This window comes from Bufo bufo, chromosome 2, assembly GCF_905171765.1.
Source record: "Bufo bufo chromosome 2, aBufBuf1.1, whole genome shotgun sequence".
Lineage (NCBI taxonomy): Eukaryota > Metazoa > Chordata > Amphibia > Anura > Bufonidae > Bufo > Bufo bufo.
In genome coordinates, this window is record NC_053390.1 from 133,751,665 (window position 1) to 133,768,393 (window position 16,729).

Here is a 16,729-nt window from a genome sequence, read left to right on the forward strand (position 1 = left end):
ACTTACAGGTATTTTATGGCTCTTGATCATATTATCAAACTCTTCATTAATTTTTTTATATTTTTCTTCAGTGCGTGGGGTGAGGGCATAAGAGGAGTCGGGATCAGGGCTGTCACAGCCTTTGTGTTCTTTCTTGTTCAGTGCCTGCCAGGTTTAGAGAAATATCACAGATATATCAAAAACTGAATAGACGGTCAAGGTACTTACACATAATCTTTGCCTGCTGATCATTAGATCAATATCTTCATTAATCTTTCTGTACTTGTCCTCAGACTCTGGACTGTGACCTACAGAATCATCTGCATCAGGATCTGGACTATCACACCCATTGAGGCCTTTCTTTCTCAATGTCTGAAATAGATAATTTGGACATTTCAGTCCATTATATTATATACAAGCTGGGGCTCAGGAGCTTAAAGAGAAGCTGTCTCAACGAAAGGCGGTGCAATCTGCAAGAAGCCAGTTATAGAGCAGGAGGAGCTGAGCAGTTTTATGGTAAAAGATGGGAAAAACTGGTAATTTATTATTTCTGAGTTCAGTTGTACATGGAGGCCATCTTATCAGTGATTGAGAATGCTATCGATCACTGATAGGACCAGCCACTTGGGAAATTGAGCTTTGATAGAGCAGAGATGTAAAGGGAACCTGTGACCATGAATATCCAGTCTGATCTTAGGGCAGTATGCTTTAGAGCAGGAGGAGCTGAACAGATGGATATATAGTTTTATGGGAAAAGATTCAACAAAAGTTAAAAAAAAAAATTCGGAAAGGAAAACTCTGCTCATTCTTAGCTAAGGAGTCATGTGGGAGGTCCTAATCAGCCTTCTCTGTATAGACACTGATACAGGGAAGTCAGTCCCTAAGTAGAACCACTCATAAGACTCCTTAACTGAGAAAGAGCATATATATATATATATATATAAAACAACCATGTCCGTTTTGTGGTGCACAAACCCCGTCTGCAAAACATGGATACAGTCCGTGTGAGCATTTTTTGTGTACCCATCGACTTGAATAGGTCCATGGTCTGCATTTTGCAGATAAGTATAGGACATATTCTGTCTTTTTGAAGAATGGACATATTGATGCGAAAAGCACACCAACCCATTGACGTCAATGTTTCAGCAAAAAATTTGTATGCAACAAGGATGGCATCTTTATTTTGTTGATCTGCGATTTGCGGACTGCAAAATGTATATAGTGATCAAATGCATAATGTTTTGCTGAATCTTTTCCCCCAAACTATATATCAAACCACTCAGCTCTTTCTGCTCTATAACATGCTGCCTGCAGACTGCACTGCATTTCATGGTGACAGCTTCTCTTTGACTAAAGTTTCTGATATATACCGGTATATATATACAGTACAGACCAAAAGTTTGGACACACCTTCTCATTCAAAGAGTTTTCTTTATTTTCATGACTATGAAGGCATCAAAACTATGAATTAACACATGTTGAATTATATACATAACAAACAAGTGTGAAATAACTGAAAATATGTCATATTCTAGGTTCTTCAAAGTAGCCACCTTTTGCTTTGATTACTGCTTTGCACACTCTTGGCATTCTCTTGATGAGCTTCAAGAGGTAGTCCCCTGAAATGGTCTTCCAACAGTCTTGAAGGAGATGCTTAGCACTTGTTGGCCCTTTTGCCTTCACTCTGCAGTCCAGCTCACCCCAAACCATCTCGATTGGGTTCAGGTCTGGTGACTGTGGAGGCCAGGTCATCTGGCGCAGCACCCCATCTCTCTCCTTCATGGTCAAATAGCCCTTACTTTCAAAGTTTTCCCAATTTTTCGGCTGACTGACTGACCTTCATTTCTTAAAGTAATGATGGCCACTAGTTTTTCTTAGCTGCTTTTTTCTTGCCATAATACAAATTCTAACAGTCTATTCAGTAGGACTATCAGCTGTGTATCCACCTGACTTCTCCTCAACGCAACTGATGGTCCCAACCCCATTTATAAGGCAAGAAATCCCACTTATTAAACCTGACAGGGCACACCTGTGAAGTGAAAATCATTTCAGGGGACTACCTCTTGAAGCTCATCAAGAGAATGCCAAGAGTGTGCAAAGCAGTAATCAAAGCAAAAGGTGGCTACTTTGAAGAACCTAGAATATGACATATTTTCAGTTGTTTCACACTTGTTTGTTATGTATATAATTCAACATGTGTTAATTCATAGTTTTGATGCCTTCAGTGTGAATCTACAATTTTCATAGTCATGAAAATAAAGAAAACTCTTTGAATGAGAAGGTGTGTCCAAACTTTTGGTCTGTACTGTATATATATATATATATATATATAGTTCAGGATTTTTATATATATATATATATATATATATATATATAAAAAAAGAAATTAATGGTTGGAAATAATGTGCTGGAGAAGCAGGGATCATTGCAGTACTTTGAAAGGCTGAGTAGTCTCCTGCATGCACACTACATTACTTAAAATATTATTTTGGTCAATTGAATGCATTCAATGAAACATTAGAATGAACTGAACCTCTGAAATAGGAATATCAATGCTTTCTGTGGCTTGTTCTTACTACAACATTTTGAAAAATAATTTTTATTGAAATGAGATTAGCATAATAGAAAAAAGCGTGATAAACACCTCCACAAACAGCACATAAAAACACCAATGTGAGTCAGGCACCACTGGTAGATGCCAGTCAAACCCTATCAATAACCTCTTTGTTATAGACAGGATAGAGTAAACCCCCTAATACTAAATGATTGCTGGCTTGTGGTATAAGTTTTAAAGAAGCCATTAATAGTATTATGTAGTATTTAGAGATTTAGGGGGTCATTTATCAAACTGTTGTAAAGTAGAACTTGCTTAGTTGCCCATAGCAACCAATCAGATTCCACTTTTCATTTTCCAAAGGAGCTGTCCAAAATGAAAGGAGGAATTTGATTGGTTGCTATGGGCAACTAAGCCAGTTCTACTACCAGTTTGATAAATGACCCCCTTAGTATTTAGCTGGTCACTAAACATGGGCCTTAATTGAAAATCTTATATCATATACCAGCCTTTCCCAATACAATGTATAAAGACATCAACACACAATTAAAAGTGACTCAAAGGGGAGTCAAGAAGCTCCTCCCCAGTCCGCAGGGTCTGTACTGCATTACCTCCTCCTACAAAAGTCCCATCTGATAAGTACACGGATCCCTGGGGGTCAGCGTTCGTCGGCCTGTATGAACTCTAGAATTACCGCAGTTATCCAAGCAATGGTTGGAGCAATCATTGGAACCATAACTGATTTTGGGGAAATTCTGCTGGAGATATTGATGTTTTTATGTATTGTATTGAGAAGGGTTGGTATAGGGTATGCTACCGCCATCACGCTGTACTGAATTACACACATAAGCTTGACAAAGGACATGGCCTTTATTGCCCGAAGTGTTGCGTTTGCTTTGAACTTATCAGAATACCTGAAAGTGGCGGTTCTTTAAAGGGAACCTGTCATCAACGTTATGCTGACCTCACTGAGGGCAGCATAAAATAGTAACAGAAATGGTGATTTCAGCGGTGAGTCACTCATGAGCTAAAAGTAAGTGGTTGTCGAGAACCAGCATCATAATCATTACAGCCCAGGCCTTGAAAAGAGTCAAATCTACCTGAGAAGAGTCATTGTTATTCATAATCTCTTGCTCTCTCGCCCATCTGCTGATGATTGGCAGTTCTCTCCTAGAGAGAAAGGGAGAAAACTAGGTAGAAGCCTGTCAGTCATCAGCAGGCAGGAGGGAGAGCAGGAATTAATGAATAACCATGACTCTTCTCAGATGGCCATGACTCTTTTCCAGGCCTAGTCTGCAATGATTGTGATTTGGGTTCTTGGCAACCACTTACTTTTAACTTTTAAATGACCGACCGCTGAAATCAACTCATATACTTTATGCTGTTGTTAGTATGGGCAGCATAAAGTTGATGGCAGGTTCCCTTTAATAAAGACAATGGGGGAAATTTAGCAAAACGGGTGTAAAGTAGAACTGGCTTAGTTGCCCATGGCAACCAATCAGATTTCACCTTTAATTTTTCACAGCTCCTTTTGAAAATGTAAGGTGGAATTTGATTGGTTGCTGGGCAGCTACGCCAGTTCTACTTTACACCAGTTTTGATAAAGCTGCCTTAATATATATTAAACACATCATAGCAAGCAGAAAATGTATACCCAAGATTAAAAAAAAGAATAAAAGAAAAATATAAAAAATATATATATACAGTACAGACCAAAAGTTTGGACACACCTTCTCATTCAAAGAGTTTTCTTTATTTTCATGACTATGAAGGCATCAAAACTATGAATTAACACATGTTGAATTATATACATAACAAACAAGTGTGAAACAACTGAAAATATGTCATATTCTAGGTTCTTCAAAGTAGCCACCTTTTGCTTTGATTACTGTTTTGCACACTCTTGGCATTCTCTTGATGAGCTTCAAGAGGTAGTCCCCTGAAATGGTCTTCCAACAGTCTTGAAGGAGTTCCCAGAGATGCTTAGCACTTGTTGGCCCTTTTGCCTTTACTCTGCGGTCCAGCTCACCCCAAACCATCTCGATTGGGTTCAGGTCCGGTGACTGTGGAGGCCAGGTCATCTGGTGCAGCACCCCATCACTCTCCTTCATGGTCAAATAGCCCTTACTTTCAAAGTTTTCCCAATTTTTTCGGCTGACTGACTGACCTTCATTTCTTAAAGTAATGATGGCTACTAGTTTTTCTTTACTTAGCTGCTTTTTTCTTGCCATAATACAAATTCTAACAGTCTATTCAGTAGGACTATCAGCTGTGTATCCACCTGACTTCTCCTCAACGCAACTGATGGTCCCAACCCCATTTATAAGGCAAGAAATCCCACTTATCAAACCTGACAGGGCACACCTGTGAAGTAAAAATCATTTCAGGGGACTACCTCTTGAAGCTCATCAAGAGAATGCCAAGAGTGTGCAAAGCAGTAATCAAAGCAAAAGGTGGCTACTTTGAAGAACCTAGAATATGACATATTTTCAGTTGTTTCACACTTGTTTGTTATGTATATAATTCCACATGTGTTAATTCATAGTTTTGATGCCTTCAGTGTGAATCTACAATTTTCATAGTCATGAAAATAAAGAAAACTCTTTGAATGAGGTGTGTCCAAACTTTTGATCTGTACTGTATATATCATATATACATGATAATATAGATGAATGAAGAGTGCAATTTAAGTGCTGCTCTTGGTAACCTATAGAAAAAAATATATACATTGATTTTCGGATTTATGAAATGAAAAAATTAATTTGATATGCATGGTAAGAAATGCTAATTAAAGAGAGAGAAATAAATGTATAACACTAGAGGTAACACAGTATGGTAGAATGCTAAAATCATTAAGGGCATTTCACTTGGAGATTGACATGTTTAGGAGAGATATGGCGGTATAATGTTAAAGTAAACACTTATGGGAAAATACCACACAGAGCAGACCGTACAAATACATTTTCTCCAATCTATTATCAGCAGATGCTGACACGCATAAACATGTTTGTGAGGTGTACTGAACGTGTACTTAAAGAAGTAGACACAGTAGATTATTACCAGCGTGCACAGCTCAGCACAATGTCAGATTAGATCTTTAAAGTCTAACTCTATGTTTCAAGTTTGACTGCTTTTAACCTCAATTTTCCACTTCCTACTCCTCTGTACTTTCACTGATGGGACTCTGTAAAACCACCAGGATTTACAACACCATAGTTTTGCGGGTCCTATGAGACCCCACTGTACCTCTACATGCCTCGAATTTCATACAGAGGGTAGATCAGTCAGAATCATACAAAAAAATGGCAGATTCCATTGAATGTCATATTGCAGAGATATACTTCCCTTGGAAGAGTACCATATGGCGGCACACAGAGAACCTAAGGCTCTGAAGTATGAATCTGTAGAGGTTCCATATATTGTCTAGGTGGGATATGGTGGGATATCAGACTTTAGACAAACTAAGCCTGTTGCTGTAGATCGCAGTGACATAAAGAGAAGAAGGTAATTTTTACCTTTCTGAATATTGTTTCCTTGTATAAAAATGTTGACTTATGGTAATATTAATCCCTTCCCATGGGGGAGGTGTTGTCAGTGATTGATAGCATTCTCTGTGTGTGTGTATACAGAGATAGCTGTCAGTCACTTATAGCTGTACACAGCGGAGGTGTTATCAGTGATTATAAGTAGGGTTGAGCGAACCCGTGGAACTTCCGGTTTGCCGGGTTTGGCCGAACATCCGGTCAAAGTTCGGGTTCGGGACCCGAACTTGACCCGAACTTCACCCCGAACCCGGACCCCATTTAAGTCACCACAGGTCCTTTTGCAGGTCCTGAAGAAAAGAAGATATCGGCTGCAGTGAGGTGAGTTTTTTTTTTTAACCCCTGAATGGACATTTTATTTAGCATTCTATTTTAAGAAAGCTATTAATTTCGGTTATAACCATGTTATAACGGAAAATAATAAAATCACCCGAACACCGAACCCCAGCCCGAACTTCAGTGAAAAAGTCCGGGTTCAAGTCTAGGTACCCGAACTCGCAAAGTTCTGTACAAACCCAAACTTTGCAGTTCGAGTTCGCTCAACTCTAATTATAAGCATACTTTGTGTGGGTGTGTATACAGAGATAGTTGTCAGTCACTGATATCTGTACATAGGTAGGTGCTATCAGTGCTTGACAGTATTCTCTGTGTAAGTGTGTATACATAGATAGCTGTCAGTCACTTATAACTGTACACAGGAGAGGTGTTATCAGTGATTATAAGCATTCTCTGTGTAAGTGTGTATACATAGATAGCTGTTAGTCACTGATAGCTGTACACAGGGAGATGTTATCAGTGATTGATAGAATTCTCTGTGTAAATGTGTATACAGAGATAGCTGTCAGTCACTGATATCTGTATACAGGGGAGTTGTTGTCAGTGAATGATTGCATTCTCTGTGTAAGTGTGTATATAGAGATAGCTGTCAGTCACTGATATCTGTACACAGGGGAGGTGTTATCAGTGATTTATCGCATTCTCTGTGTAAGTGTGTACAGTCACTGATAACATATTCCTTATGAACAATGAAGTCAGAAATACTAGACATTTAAATGTATAAATTACAAGTTTTATTGAATCCAGATCCCAGCTCATCAGTTCACTTGAAGTCCATTGTGAGTATTGTCTAGCGTGTCAAGAGAAATCTAATTAAAAATATTGTCTATATAATGCAAAGTAACAAACTCCAGCCTGAGTCACAATATAATCTTAACATCTTGCATGTTTCGGATTTATCATAGTTTAATTAAAACGTGACGTTAAGAGCTTTAAAATCAGATGACCCACATGGGTGTATTTTAAAGTTCTTCATGTCATTTTTGGATAATAAAGTATGAATTTTTGATTGGATTCTTCTGGACTTTATTTGCAAGTTTTACTGAATCTTTTCCATATATATATATATATATATATATATATATATATATATACAGTGCCTTGCAAAAGTATTCACCCCCTTGATTTTTTTCGTATTTTGTTACATTGCAGCCTTAAGTTCAATGTTTTGTTAATCTGAATTTGATGTGATGGATCAGAACACAATAGTCTAAGTTGGTGAAGTGAAATGAGAAAAATATATAAATAAAACTATTGTTTAGAATTAGAAAACAGAAAATTGACATGTGTGTATGTATTCACCCCCTTTGTTAGGAAGCCTATAAAAAGCTCTGATGCAACCAATTACCTTTAGAAGTCACATAATTAGTGAAATGATGTCTACTTGTGTGCAATCTAAGTGTCACATGATCTGTCATTACATATACACACCTTTTTTTAAAGGCCCCAGAGGCTGCAACACCTAAGCAAGAGGCATCACTAACCGAACACTGCCATGAAGACCAAGGAACTCTCAAAACAAGTAAGGGACAATGTTGTTGAAAAGTACAAGTCAGGTTTAGGTTATAAAAAATAGCCAAATCTTTGATGATCCCCAGGAGCACCATCAAATCTATCATAACCAAATGGAAAGAACAACAGCAATCCTGCTAAGAGACGGCCGCCCACCAAAACTCACGACCGGTCAAGGAGGGCATTAATCAGAGAGGTAGCACAGAGACCTAAGGTAACCCTGGAAGAGCTGCAGAGTTCCACAGCAGAGACTGGAGTATCTGTACATAGGATGACAATAAGCTGTACGCTCCATTGAGTTGGGCTCTATGGCAGAGTGGCCAGAAGAAAGCCATTACTTTCAGCTAAAAACAAAAAGGCACGTTGTGAGTTTGCGAAAAGGCATGTGGGAGACTATCAAAATGCATGGAGGAAGGTGCTCTGGTCTGATGAGACTAAAATTGAACTTTTCGGCCATTAAAGAAAACGATATGTCTGGCGCTAACCCAACACATCACATCTCATCACCCAAAGAACACCATCCTCACAGTGAAACATGGTGGTGGCAGCATCATGCTGTGGGTATGTTTTTCAGCAGCCAGGACTGGGAAACTGGTCAGAGGTGAGGGAAAGATGGATGATGCTAAATACAGGGATATTCTTGGGCAAAATCTGTACCACTCTGTGTGTGATTTGAGGCTAGGATGGAGGCTCACCTTCCAGCAGGACAATGACGCCAAACACACTGCTAAAGTGGTTTAAACTTGAGTGGTTTAAGGGGAAATATGTAAATGTGTTGGAATGGCCTAGTCAAAACCCAGATCTCAATCCAATAGAAAATCTGTTGCCAGACTTAAAGATTGCTGTTACGCGCAAACCATCCAACCTGAAGGAGCTGGAGCAGTTTTGCAAGGAGGAATGGGCAAAAATCCCAGTGGTAAGATGTGGCAAGCTCATAGAGACTTATCCAAAGCGACTTGAAGCTGTGATTGCCGCAAAAGGTGGCTCTACAAAGTATTGACTTTAGGGGGGTGAATAGTTATGCCCATTGACTTTTTCTGTCCTATTTGTTGTTTGCTTCACAATAAAAAAATAAAATAAACATTTTCAAAGTTGTTGACATGTTCTGTAAATTAAATGATGCAAATCCTTAAACAATCCATGTTAACTCCAGGTTGTGAGGCACCAAAATACAAAAAAATCAAGGTAAATACTTTTGCAAGGCACTGTATATTGTGACACAGTGAGAGGTTTTGTCTGGGAAAACAGATATTTTCCTCCCAGCATGTGCTGCTGGGCTGATTTACAGCCAAGTGAGGTTAAATACCGGACCGTATTTTAAGTGCTGGTCCGGGTTTTGGCAGCACCTGGCTGTCCTTAAATAGGCAGCTGGGTTCAGAAGCAAAGTCTCTGTGTTGGGATCTGGGAGCCTTGTGTCTGGATGAAGGCTTGCTATCTGTTTGGCATGAAAACAGGTTGGTGCTGCTATCAGCAAGGACTTTTTGAGGCAGAATTGCCGCATGGTGTGAATTACCACCAACACCGCAAGGTGACTTTTTGCTTGATTATGACTGCTTGTTTTGTCACTTGCCTAAAGTGTGAATAAAACACTGAACTGTTTGATCCAATTGGCTGTGTGGTACATGTGACAACAATCTCCCGTATTCTTCATATGTCTGGGCTATGTGGTAGAGTGGCAAGACGAAAGCCTTTTCTTACGAATAAAAACATCCAAGCCAGGCTACATTTTTCAAAAACACATCTGAAGTCTCCCAAAAGCATGTGGGAAAAGGTGTTATGATCTGATGAAACCAAGGCTGAACTGTTTGGCCATAATTCCAAAAGATATGTTTGACGCAAAAACAACACTGCACATCATCAAAAGAACACCATACCGACAATGAAGCATGGTGGTGGCAGCATCATGCTTTGGGGCTGCTTTTCTTCAGCTGGAACTGGGGCCTTAATTAAGCTAGAGGGAATTATGAACAGTTCCAAATACCAGTCAATATTGGCACAAAACCTCCAGGCTTCTGCTAGAAAGCTGAACATGAAGAGGAACTTCATCTTTCAGCATGACAACGACCCAAAGCATACATCCAAATCAACAAAGGAATGACTTCACCAGAAGAAGATTTAAGTTTTGGAATGGCCCAGCCAGAGCCCAGATCTGAATCCGATTGAAAATCTGTGGGGTGATCTGAAGAGGGCTGTGCACAGGAGATGCCCTTGCAATCTGACAGATTTGGAGTGTGTTTGCAAAGAAGAGTGGGCAAATCTTGCAAGTCAAAATGTGCCATGCTGATAGACTCATACCCAAAAAGACTGAGTGCTGTAATAAAATTAAAAGGTGCTTCAACAAAGTATTAGTTTAAGGGTGTGCACACTTATGCAACCATATTATTTTATTTTTATATTTTTTCTTCCCTCTACCTAAAAGATTTGTTTTTCAATTGAGTTGTACAGTTTATAGGTCACATTAAAGGTGGAAAAAGTTCTGAAATGATTTATCTTTGTCTCAATTTTTTTACATCTCAGAAAACTGACATTTAAACAGGGGTGTGTAGACTTTTTATATCATATATATATATATATATATATATATATATATATATATCTATATATATCTATATATACACTGTATTTTGTGGTGAAAGGTCCTCTTTAAGTTATTCATACAACTGACTGTAAATGTACAACAGGGTTAATGAAGTCATTCCAGGTTATTTTAGCTCTGTACTGTATGAATGAATATTAAGATATAATCTCATGTCCTTAGGCAAAACATTGTATATGAACCTGATTACTGTATGGAAGACGTGTCATGTTTGTGCTCTCACTGTCCCTGTGTGGCATTGTGCTGACAGTCCCAAAAATACATACTCTATATGGCTAACTGTAAACAGCTGCATACTTCTCAGCAAATGGCCGTGCTATCTTATCAAGTCACTGAAAACATGTAAAATACAGCTGCTATACACACTTACTGTATGTCCACGTGACTATGTCATTATACGATTTCAAGTATACGTCCTATAACGGCATGATTTAAAGCTAATGGACCCAGTGCAACAATTTTGATGGGTCCCCAACAACCTCTGCCATTTATAATCCTGGTGTCTTCTCATTTGGCCATTGGGTACCATCAAAGACCAGGTCCAGGTTCAACTGTCACCTATGCACCCTTTATAGCTTTTTGTCTTTTTTTGGGACAACGTAGAATGACAGTCCATGCAGCCTCCTTTAAGGCTTAGCTCAGTTCTCATCCATCTTTCTCCTGTTCCTGAATGGCCAATCTGCCTATGTACGTAGTGGTGGAGGAGCAGGGCAGGTATGGGCATAAAAAGGTGGATTTTGTATGCAGGAGTCCTTGCTCTCATGCAATAAATGTTATGATTATAGTTTTCTTAGTTTTTAAAACCGATGACTTTTACTACTGCAAACCTTTATTTTCAGCATTTTAGAGCAACATGTGCAGCGTTTTCCTAGACATCTTGGTTGAATTTTATCTGCAGTTTAAAAAAGAAAAACTTGCACAACTTTCCCCCCTTTTAGAGTGACATGACATTTGCACAACAGCAGCATGCACATGCAACCTTCATGTGACTGGTGGAAAATACAAGACAGTGTGAAATACATTGTGTAATTCCAGTCTGAGAAGAAAACTGAAAATTACAGACTTGCATAGCAAAATATGCTGCTAATTGTAGCATCAACAGCCATAATTCCAATAGCTGGGGATACTAGAGGTGTAGGAAGCCACCAGTAGTTTGCCATACTACAAGATTACTAGAGGTAAGGCCACACGGGGTGTAAATGCTGGGGACTTGTGAATAAGGTCCAGCACGTGTTTACATGACCTGCAGTGAGCCAAGTTTTTAAAGGGCATGTGTCATCAGATTTGTACCTATTAAACTGACTGTGTCCTTGGCAGCTGAAGGCACCTGTGTTGGTCCCATGTTCATATGTGCCCTCATTGCTGAGAAAAATGAAGTTTTAATATCGGCAAATGAGCCTCTAGGAGCAACGGGGGCGTTGCCATTACTCCTAGAGGCTCTGCTCTCTCTGCAACTGCAACGCCCTCTGCACTTTCAATCGGCAGTATTAATTGCACCGGATTTTAAATCCATAGTAGTCAATTTATGCTGAGGGTTTTCATAGGCATGGGGTATTACCTGCAGGAAATCTGTAAGAAATCCGCAGGAGAACGTCTGCAAAATTCACAGTGGAATTACCGCTGCAGAAAATCGGTCCTGTGTCTTTACCCTACTACTACAATAATACAATACTATTAATACTACAACAACACTTTAGTAACAAAATACTCTTCTTGGATTGATTTTATATGTACTTGTCCTGCTGAAGAGTATTAGACATTAATGTCAGCCAGAACATTTAGAGGTAGTCTGTCACCTCCAAATCAGTTTGAAAGTAAGCATGCCACCCTGTAGGTAACGTAATCATACCCTTTTTGCGAAAAATAGCTTCTCTTATCCTGAGAAATGCTTCTTTTTATCTTTGTGCAAATAAGGCATGGACAGGGTGGCTCCTTTTCGTGTCCCATCGCTCCTCCAGTTATGCCACCCAAGCCTCCCCCTCTTGTTCAATTGACAGTCCCTGAGATTACAAAGCTGGTAGTGATGATGCTGGGGCTCCATGATCGAACATACATGGTGCACCAAAACCTTAGTTAGATTAGTGGACCAGATTTCCACACAAACAAAGGAATGGTCATGTTTCGAGGCCCCCACCATACATACCCTACACAGTAGGCTTACTTTGAAACTGATTTTGACAGACTCCCTTTAATTAAAAAGATATCAGATGAACCTAAACACAACATGCAAACTTGATTTTTCTGCCAAAAAATAGTAAAAAAAACAAAAAAAAGAATGATTTAATGACTATTTATATAAAAGCCATGTTGGGTTGTGTAGTTCAGAAAATTCATATGTATTCCTCGCCCTAGGTTTTGCTGGGAGTCATGTTTCAATAGTTGTTCTCTTTATTCAGAATGTTTCATTTGTTACAAATTGTAGGCATCTGTCACCCTTCATAAAAATAAAAAATCTGCTGGAACTGCCATCCTGACAGAAAAAAACATTGCATCGCTTTGACAAATTTGGTGCATGTTTCAGTGTCCTATTCACCAACATTACTTTTTGGGAACAGATTGATACATGAGCCCCAATATCATTTCCAGAGAGTTGAGATCAAAAAGTCAAGAGAAAACCCAAACTATTATCCCATATAAATGCAGAATAAAACCACACACCAATACCGGTGTGATAAAACACCGTCCACACAAGCCTGTTTATTAGTAGGAGATACAGGACTGTACTGCTAATGAGAGGGCAATAATGCAGCAGCAAACATGTCCCATTGACTTTCTGACACCATCTCCCAGCTGAGATCATGTTCCCAAGACTTTGACTGCACTCCCAAGTAATAACATATTTGGGTCCTGTTCGGACCTGACCGTACACCCAGGATTTGGTCTGGGGCCAACGGTGCTTCACAGTGACTGAGAGAATGAAATGATCTGGAAGCACACATGCTGGCCTGCTCTTCTGTCAAAGCTCAGCAGTTTACAATCTGACCAAGGGCTACATCACTCTCCATCCGAGATATCCCCACCTGTCAGCAAGTCTGCACCTGTTGTCTCACCCGGCAAAAGCCAAATGACAACAGCCAATCGTCATAGCCTATTCTGCAACATGGCCATAGATGGCTCCTTCTGCTTTGCTGCTCCAGAACAGTGCCCTTAATCTCTACGGGTTAGAGCTGCCTGTTTTTCATACTTGCCATACTGTCAATAATATGAGCTCAGGTCACTTGAACTGGTACATACTGTATAACGTAAGACTTTCCAACAATGATAATGGATGTAATACAGCTTTCCATAGATCATGTAACCAAAGGAGGTTCTCTAAAGTCCAGGATCGGCGATTAATAACAGCATCGGGTGTTAGATTACACAGGACATGTTTATCTCATGGTCCAATAGTCTATCTATCTATCTATCTATCTATCTATCTATCTATCTATCTATCTATCTATCTATCTCTCTATCTATCTACCTATTATCTATCTATCTATCTACTTATTATCTATCTATGTATCTATCTATCTATTTATCTATCTATCTACTTATTATCTATATATCTATCTATATATTATCTCACTACCTATCTATTATCTATCTATCTATCTATCTACCTATTATCTATCTCTCTCCATATCTATCTATCTATCTATTATCTATCTACTTATAATTTATCTATCAATCAATCTATCTACTTATTATCTATCAATCTATCTATCTATCTATCTATCTATCTTCTATCTATCTATCTATCTATCTATCTATCTACTTATTATCTATCTATCTACGGTACTTATCTATATATCTATCTATATATTATCTCACTACCTATCCATTATCTATCTATCTACCATCTATATATCTACTTATTATCTATCTATCTATCTATCTATCTCTCTCATATACACATGTACTATATGAAATGCTTTTATGCCATCTTATACATGGAGCATGTCATATACTAGTGTGTGCTAACATACTGAGTGACAGAAAAGTTACAATTACTTTACATGCCAAGGTTTTACCAGGTGCATCATTCAACAATGGGTGACAATTAGAACAGGGGGGAAAAAAATCACCCCATAAGTTTTAATACTGAGTCATATACGGGAATGAATAAGAAACGTATACCAAAAAAAGAAAAATCATTAAAGGCCTTGGTGGAATAGATGACAGAAACTATTGCAGCAGCCATTTTTGCAAATGTGACAACAGAACGTACAGACATATTGGTTGCCACTTTTGAATTAACCTTTGATAAATGTATGTTGGCCATTTTACCTTGACTTGCTGACAATCAATACAACTGTACTTTCTGTCATTCATTAAAAAAATGTGCCATAATGGAAAAGGGAAAAAAGTAAATGATCAATTTAACATTTTGGGTGGAAATCCTTTCTATTAAAGGGAACCTGTCAGGACAATTTAGACCTCAGAACTACCACCAACTTGCCATCCAGGATGGTAATGGGCTGACAGTGATGTTCTTCTGTATTCTAGCAGCATAAAATAATAAAGAGCTTTGTGACCGGGGTGGATCTGCTGCTCTGAAGAGTCACGCTGGCTTTCCCCCCTTCTGGCTTGGTTGATGTCCCATAGGTAGAGTTTGCCGACACAAGCTACCTCCAGCAGAATTTGGCAAATGATTAGAAGATAGATGAAGCAGAGGCCAGTACGCCTGCTCCACCGTGCATGCAATGGATGCCACTGGAAGTGCTAGAAAATGAATTACCCTGAGAGGCCAACATTGCCCTAAGTGAGTACTAAACTAAATTACACATTTAAGAGGTTTTTTAGTCATAAAATGTATTCGCATGGGGGTACAACAAAACGTAGAAGAACTAATACATTATCTTCTGTATCTAGGACCTGCCTTGAGCTCTCATCCTTAAGAAACTATAGTTTCCAGATAGCAGGTGGCAGAACAGCCGTCTACGAACCTTGCAAGGAGACGCCACAACCCCCACCCAAACTGTGCCCACCTACTCTGGACATGGCGTCTTCTCGTTGGCCAGGTAGGCAGCTGTTCTGCCACCTGCTGCCTTGGGTCTAGCGGTTTCATGGAGGCAGTGGAATCACAAATAACCACAAGGCTGAAAGCCACACACAGGAGGAGGGTCACCGCGTCACTTTCCATCAAGTAAAACCACAGTGAAAGCATTCTGTGGTAAAAAGAAGATTTATGGTAAAAACTATGACGTTTTTAGGGCGCAATGCAAATTAACTTTTTCAAACAACCGCATGCCCGACAGCCGTAGCAAGACTTCCCGCTACCTGAGGCAATGATTCTGTTTGCTCCCCTGTATGGAAATACCCTGGCCATGACAGAGTTGGTTGTTGGCACTCCTCTTGGCACTCAGTGTGTATTCCTCATAAGTTCCTTCTAGATGCTGCCCGACATGCCTTATTGGTATTGCATCATCGCCTTACCAAAGTGGGAAAAGAGCTGTACATGAAGGCAATGCTCTGAGACCTCCTCATGTATTTTGGATTCTTTGCCCTCCGAAGTGGTTGGTAGGAAGGGCATCACTGCTGGTACATGTAAATGTACCCTAAACTGTAAATGGGCAAAGGCAGACAAATGTTCTGTTATTTAAAAGGCATAACATTACCGTATATAAAGACGAAAAGAAAAAAAAGCAATCCTGTAAATATTAATGTTCATGAAAGTAAGCTATGCAAACATAAGTGAGGGAGTAGAACAGCTTGCTTATCAGAGTTTCCATTTGGAAGGAAATTTTCCTAGCCATACATGTAGGCTGCACAGTACTGTCCAGGAAAAATTGCTTGAGAGTGGAGACTGCTGATTAGTAAAAAGAGGCGCCCATTATTAACACTTGTATGGCTCAGGCATGGAAATACCGTTACGTATTAGTGTCAGTCAACCCACAAGTAACAATGGCTATTTTATGTGTATATATATATACACACACATATACGCATGTTCTATCATTCGTTCATACTATATGCTGCTGATATAATCTGAAGAAAAATAACACCATATTTATCCACTTCCTTCAAAAATGATCCTTTTGACCCCATTCAAACCTCCAGATCTGAGTGTGACTGATGCCTCTATAAGGCTAGCGAGACCCCCTTGTCATATGTCATAGGTCCCAGTTTTAGTGCCCTTTGAACACGACCGATATGGTCTCTGTTTCAGTTTTTGATCCGTTTTTTTGGCATCTGAGTCACATTCAAGTGTATTCAGTTTTTCACAGA

The 16,729-nt window shown here is 39.2% G+C and overlaps 1 protein-coding gene across 10 annotated transcripts in view; it reads right to left on the reverse strand.

Moving 5' to 3' along the window:
* Positions 1-16,729, reverse strand: part of MEF2C (myocyte enhancer factor 2C) — a 250,728-nt gene that overhangs the window by 36,350 nt on the left and 197,649 nt on the right. For 7 of the 10 annotated variants that reach the window (XM_040421524.1, XM_040421532.1, XM_040421530.1 and 4 more), the window contains one exon: positions 208-351. In XM_040421524.1, coding sequence (XP_040277458.1) covers positions 208-351 — 144 coding nt within the window. Of the gene's footprint in view, positions 1-6; positions 145-207; positions 352-16,729 lie in introns of all 10 variants that reach the window. The other 3 variants (XM_040421534.1, XM_040421533.1, XM_040421528.1) reach the window with 1 other exon arrangement.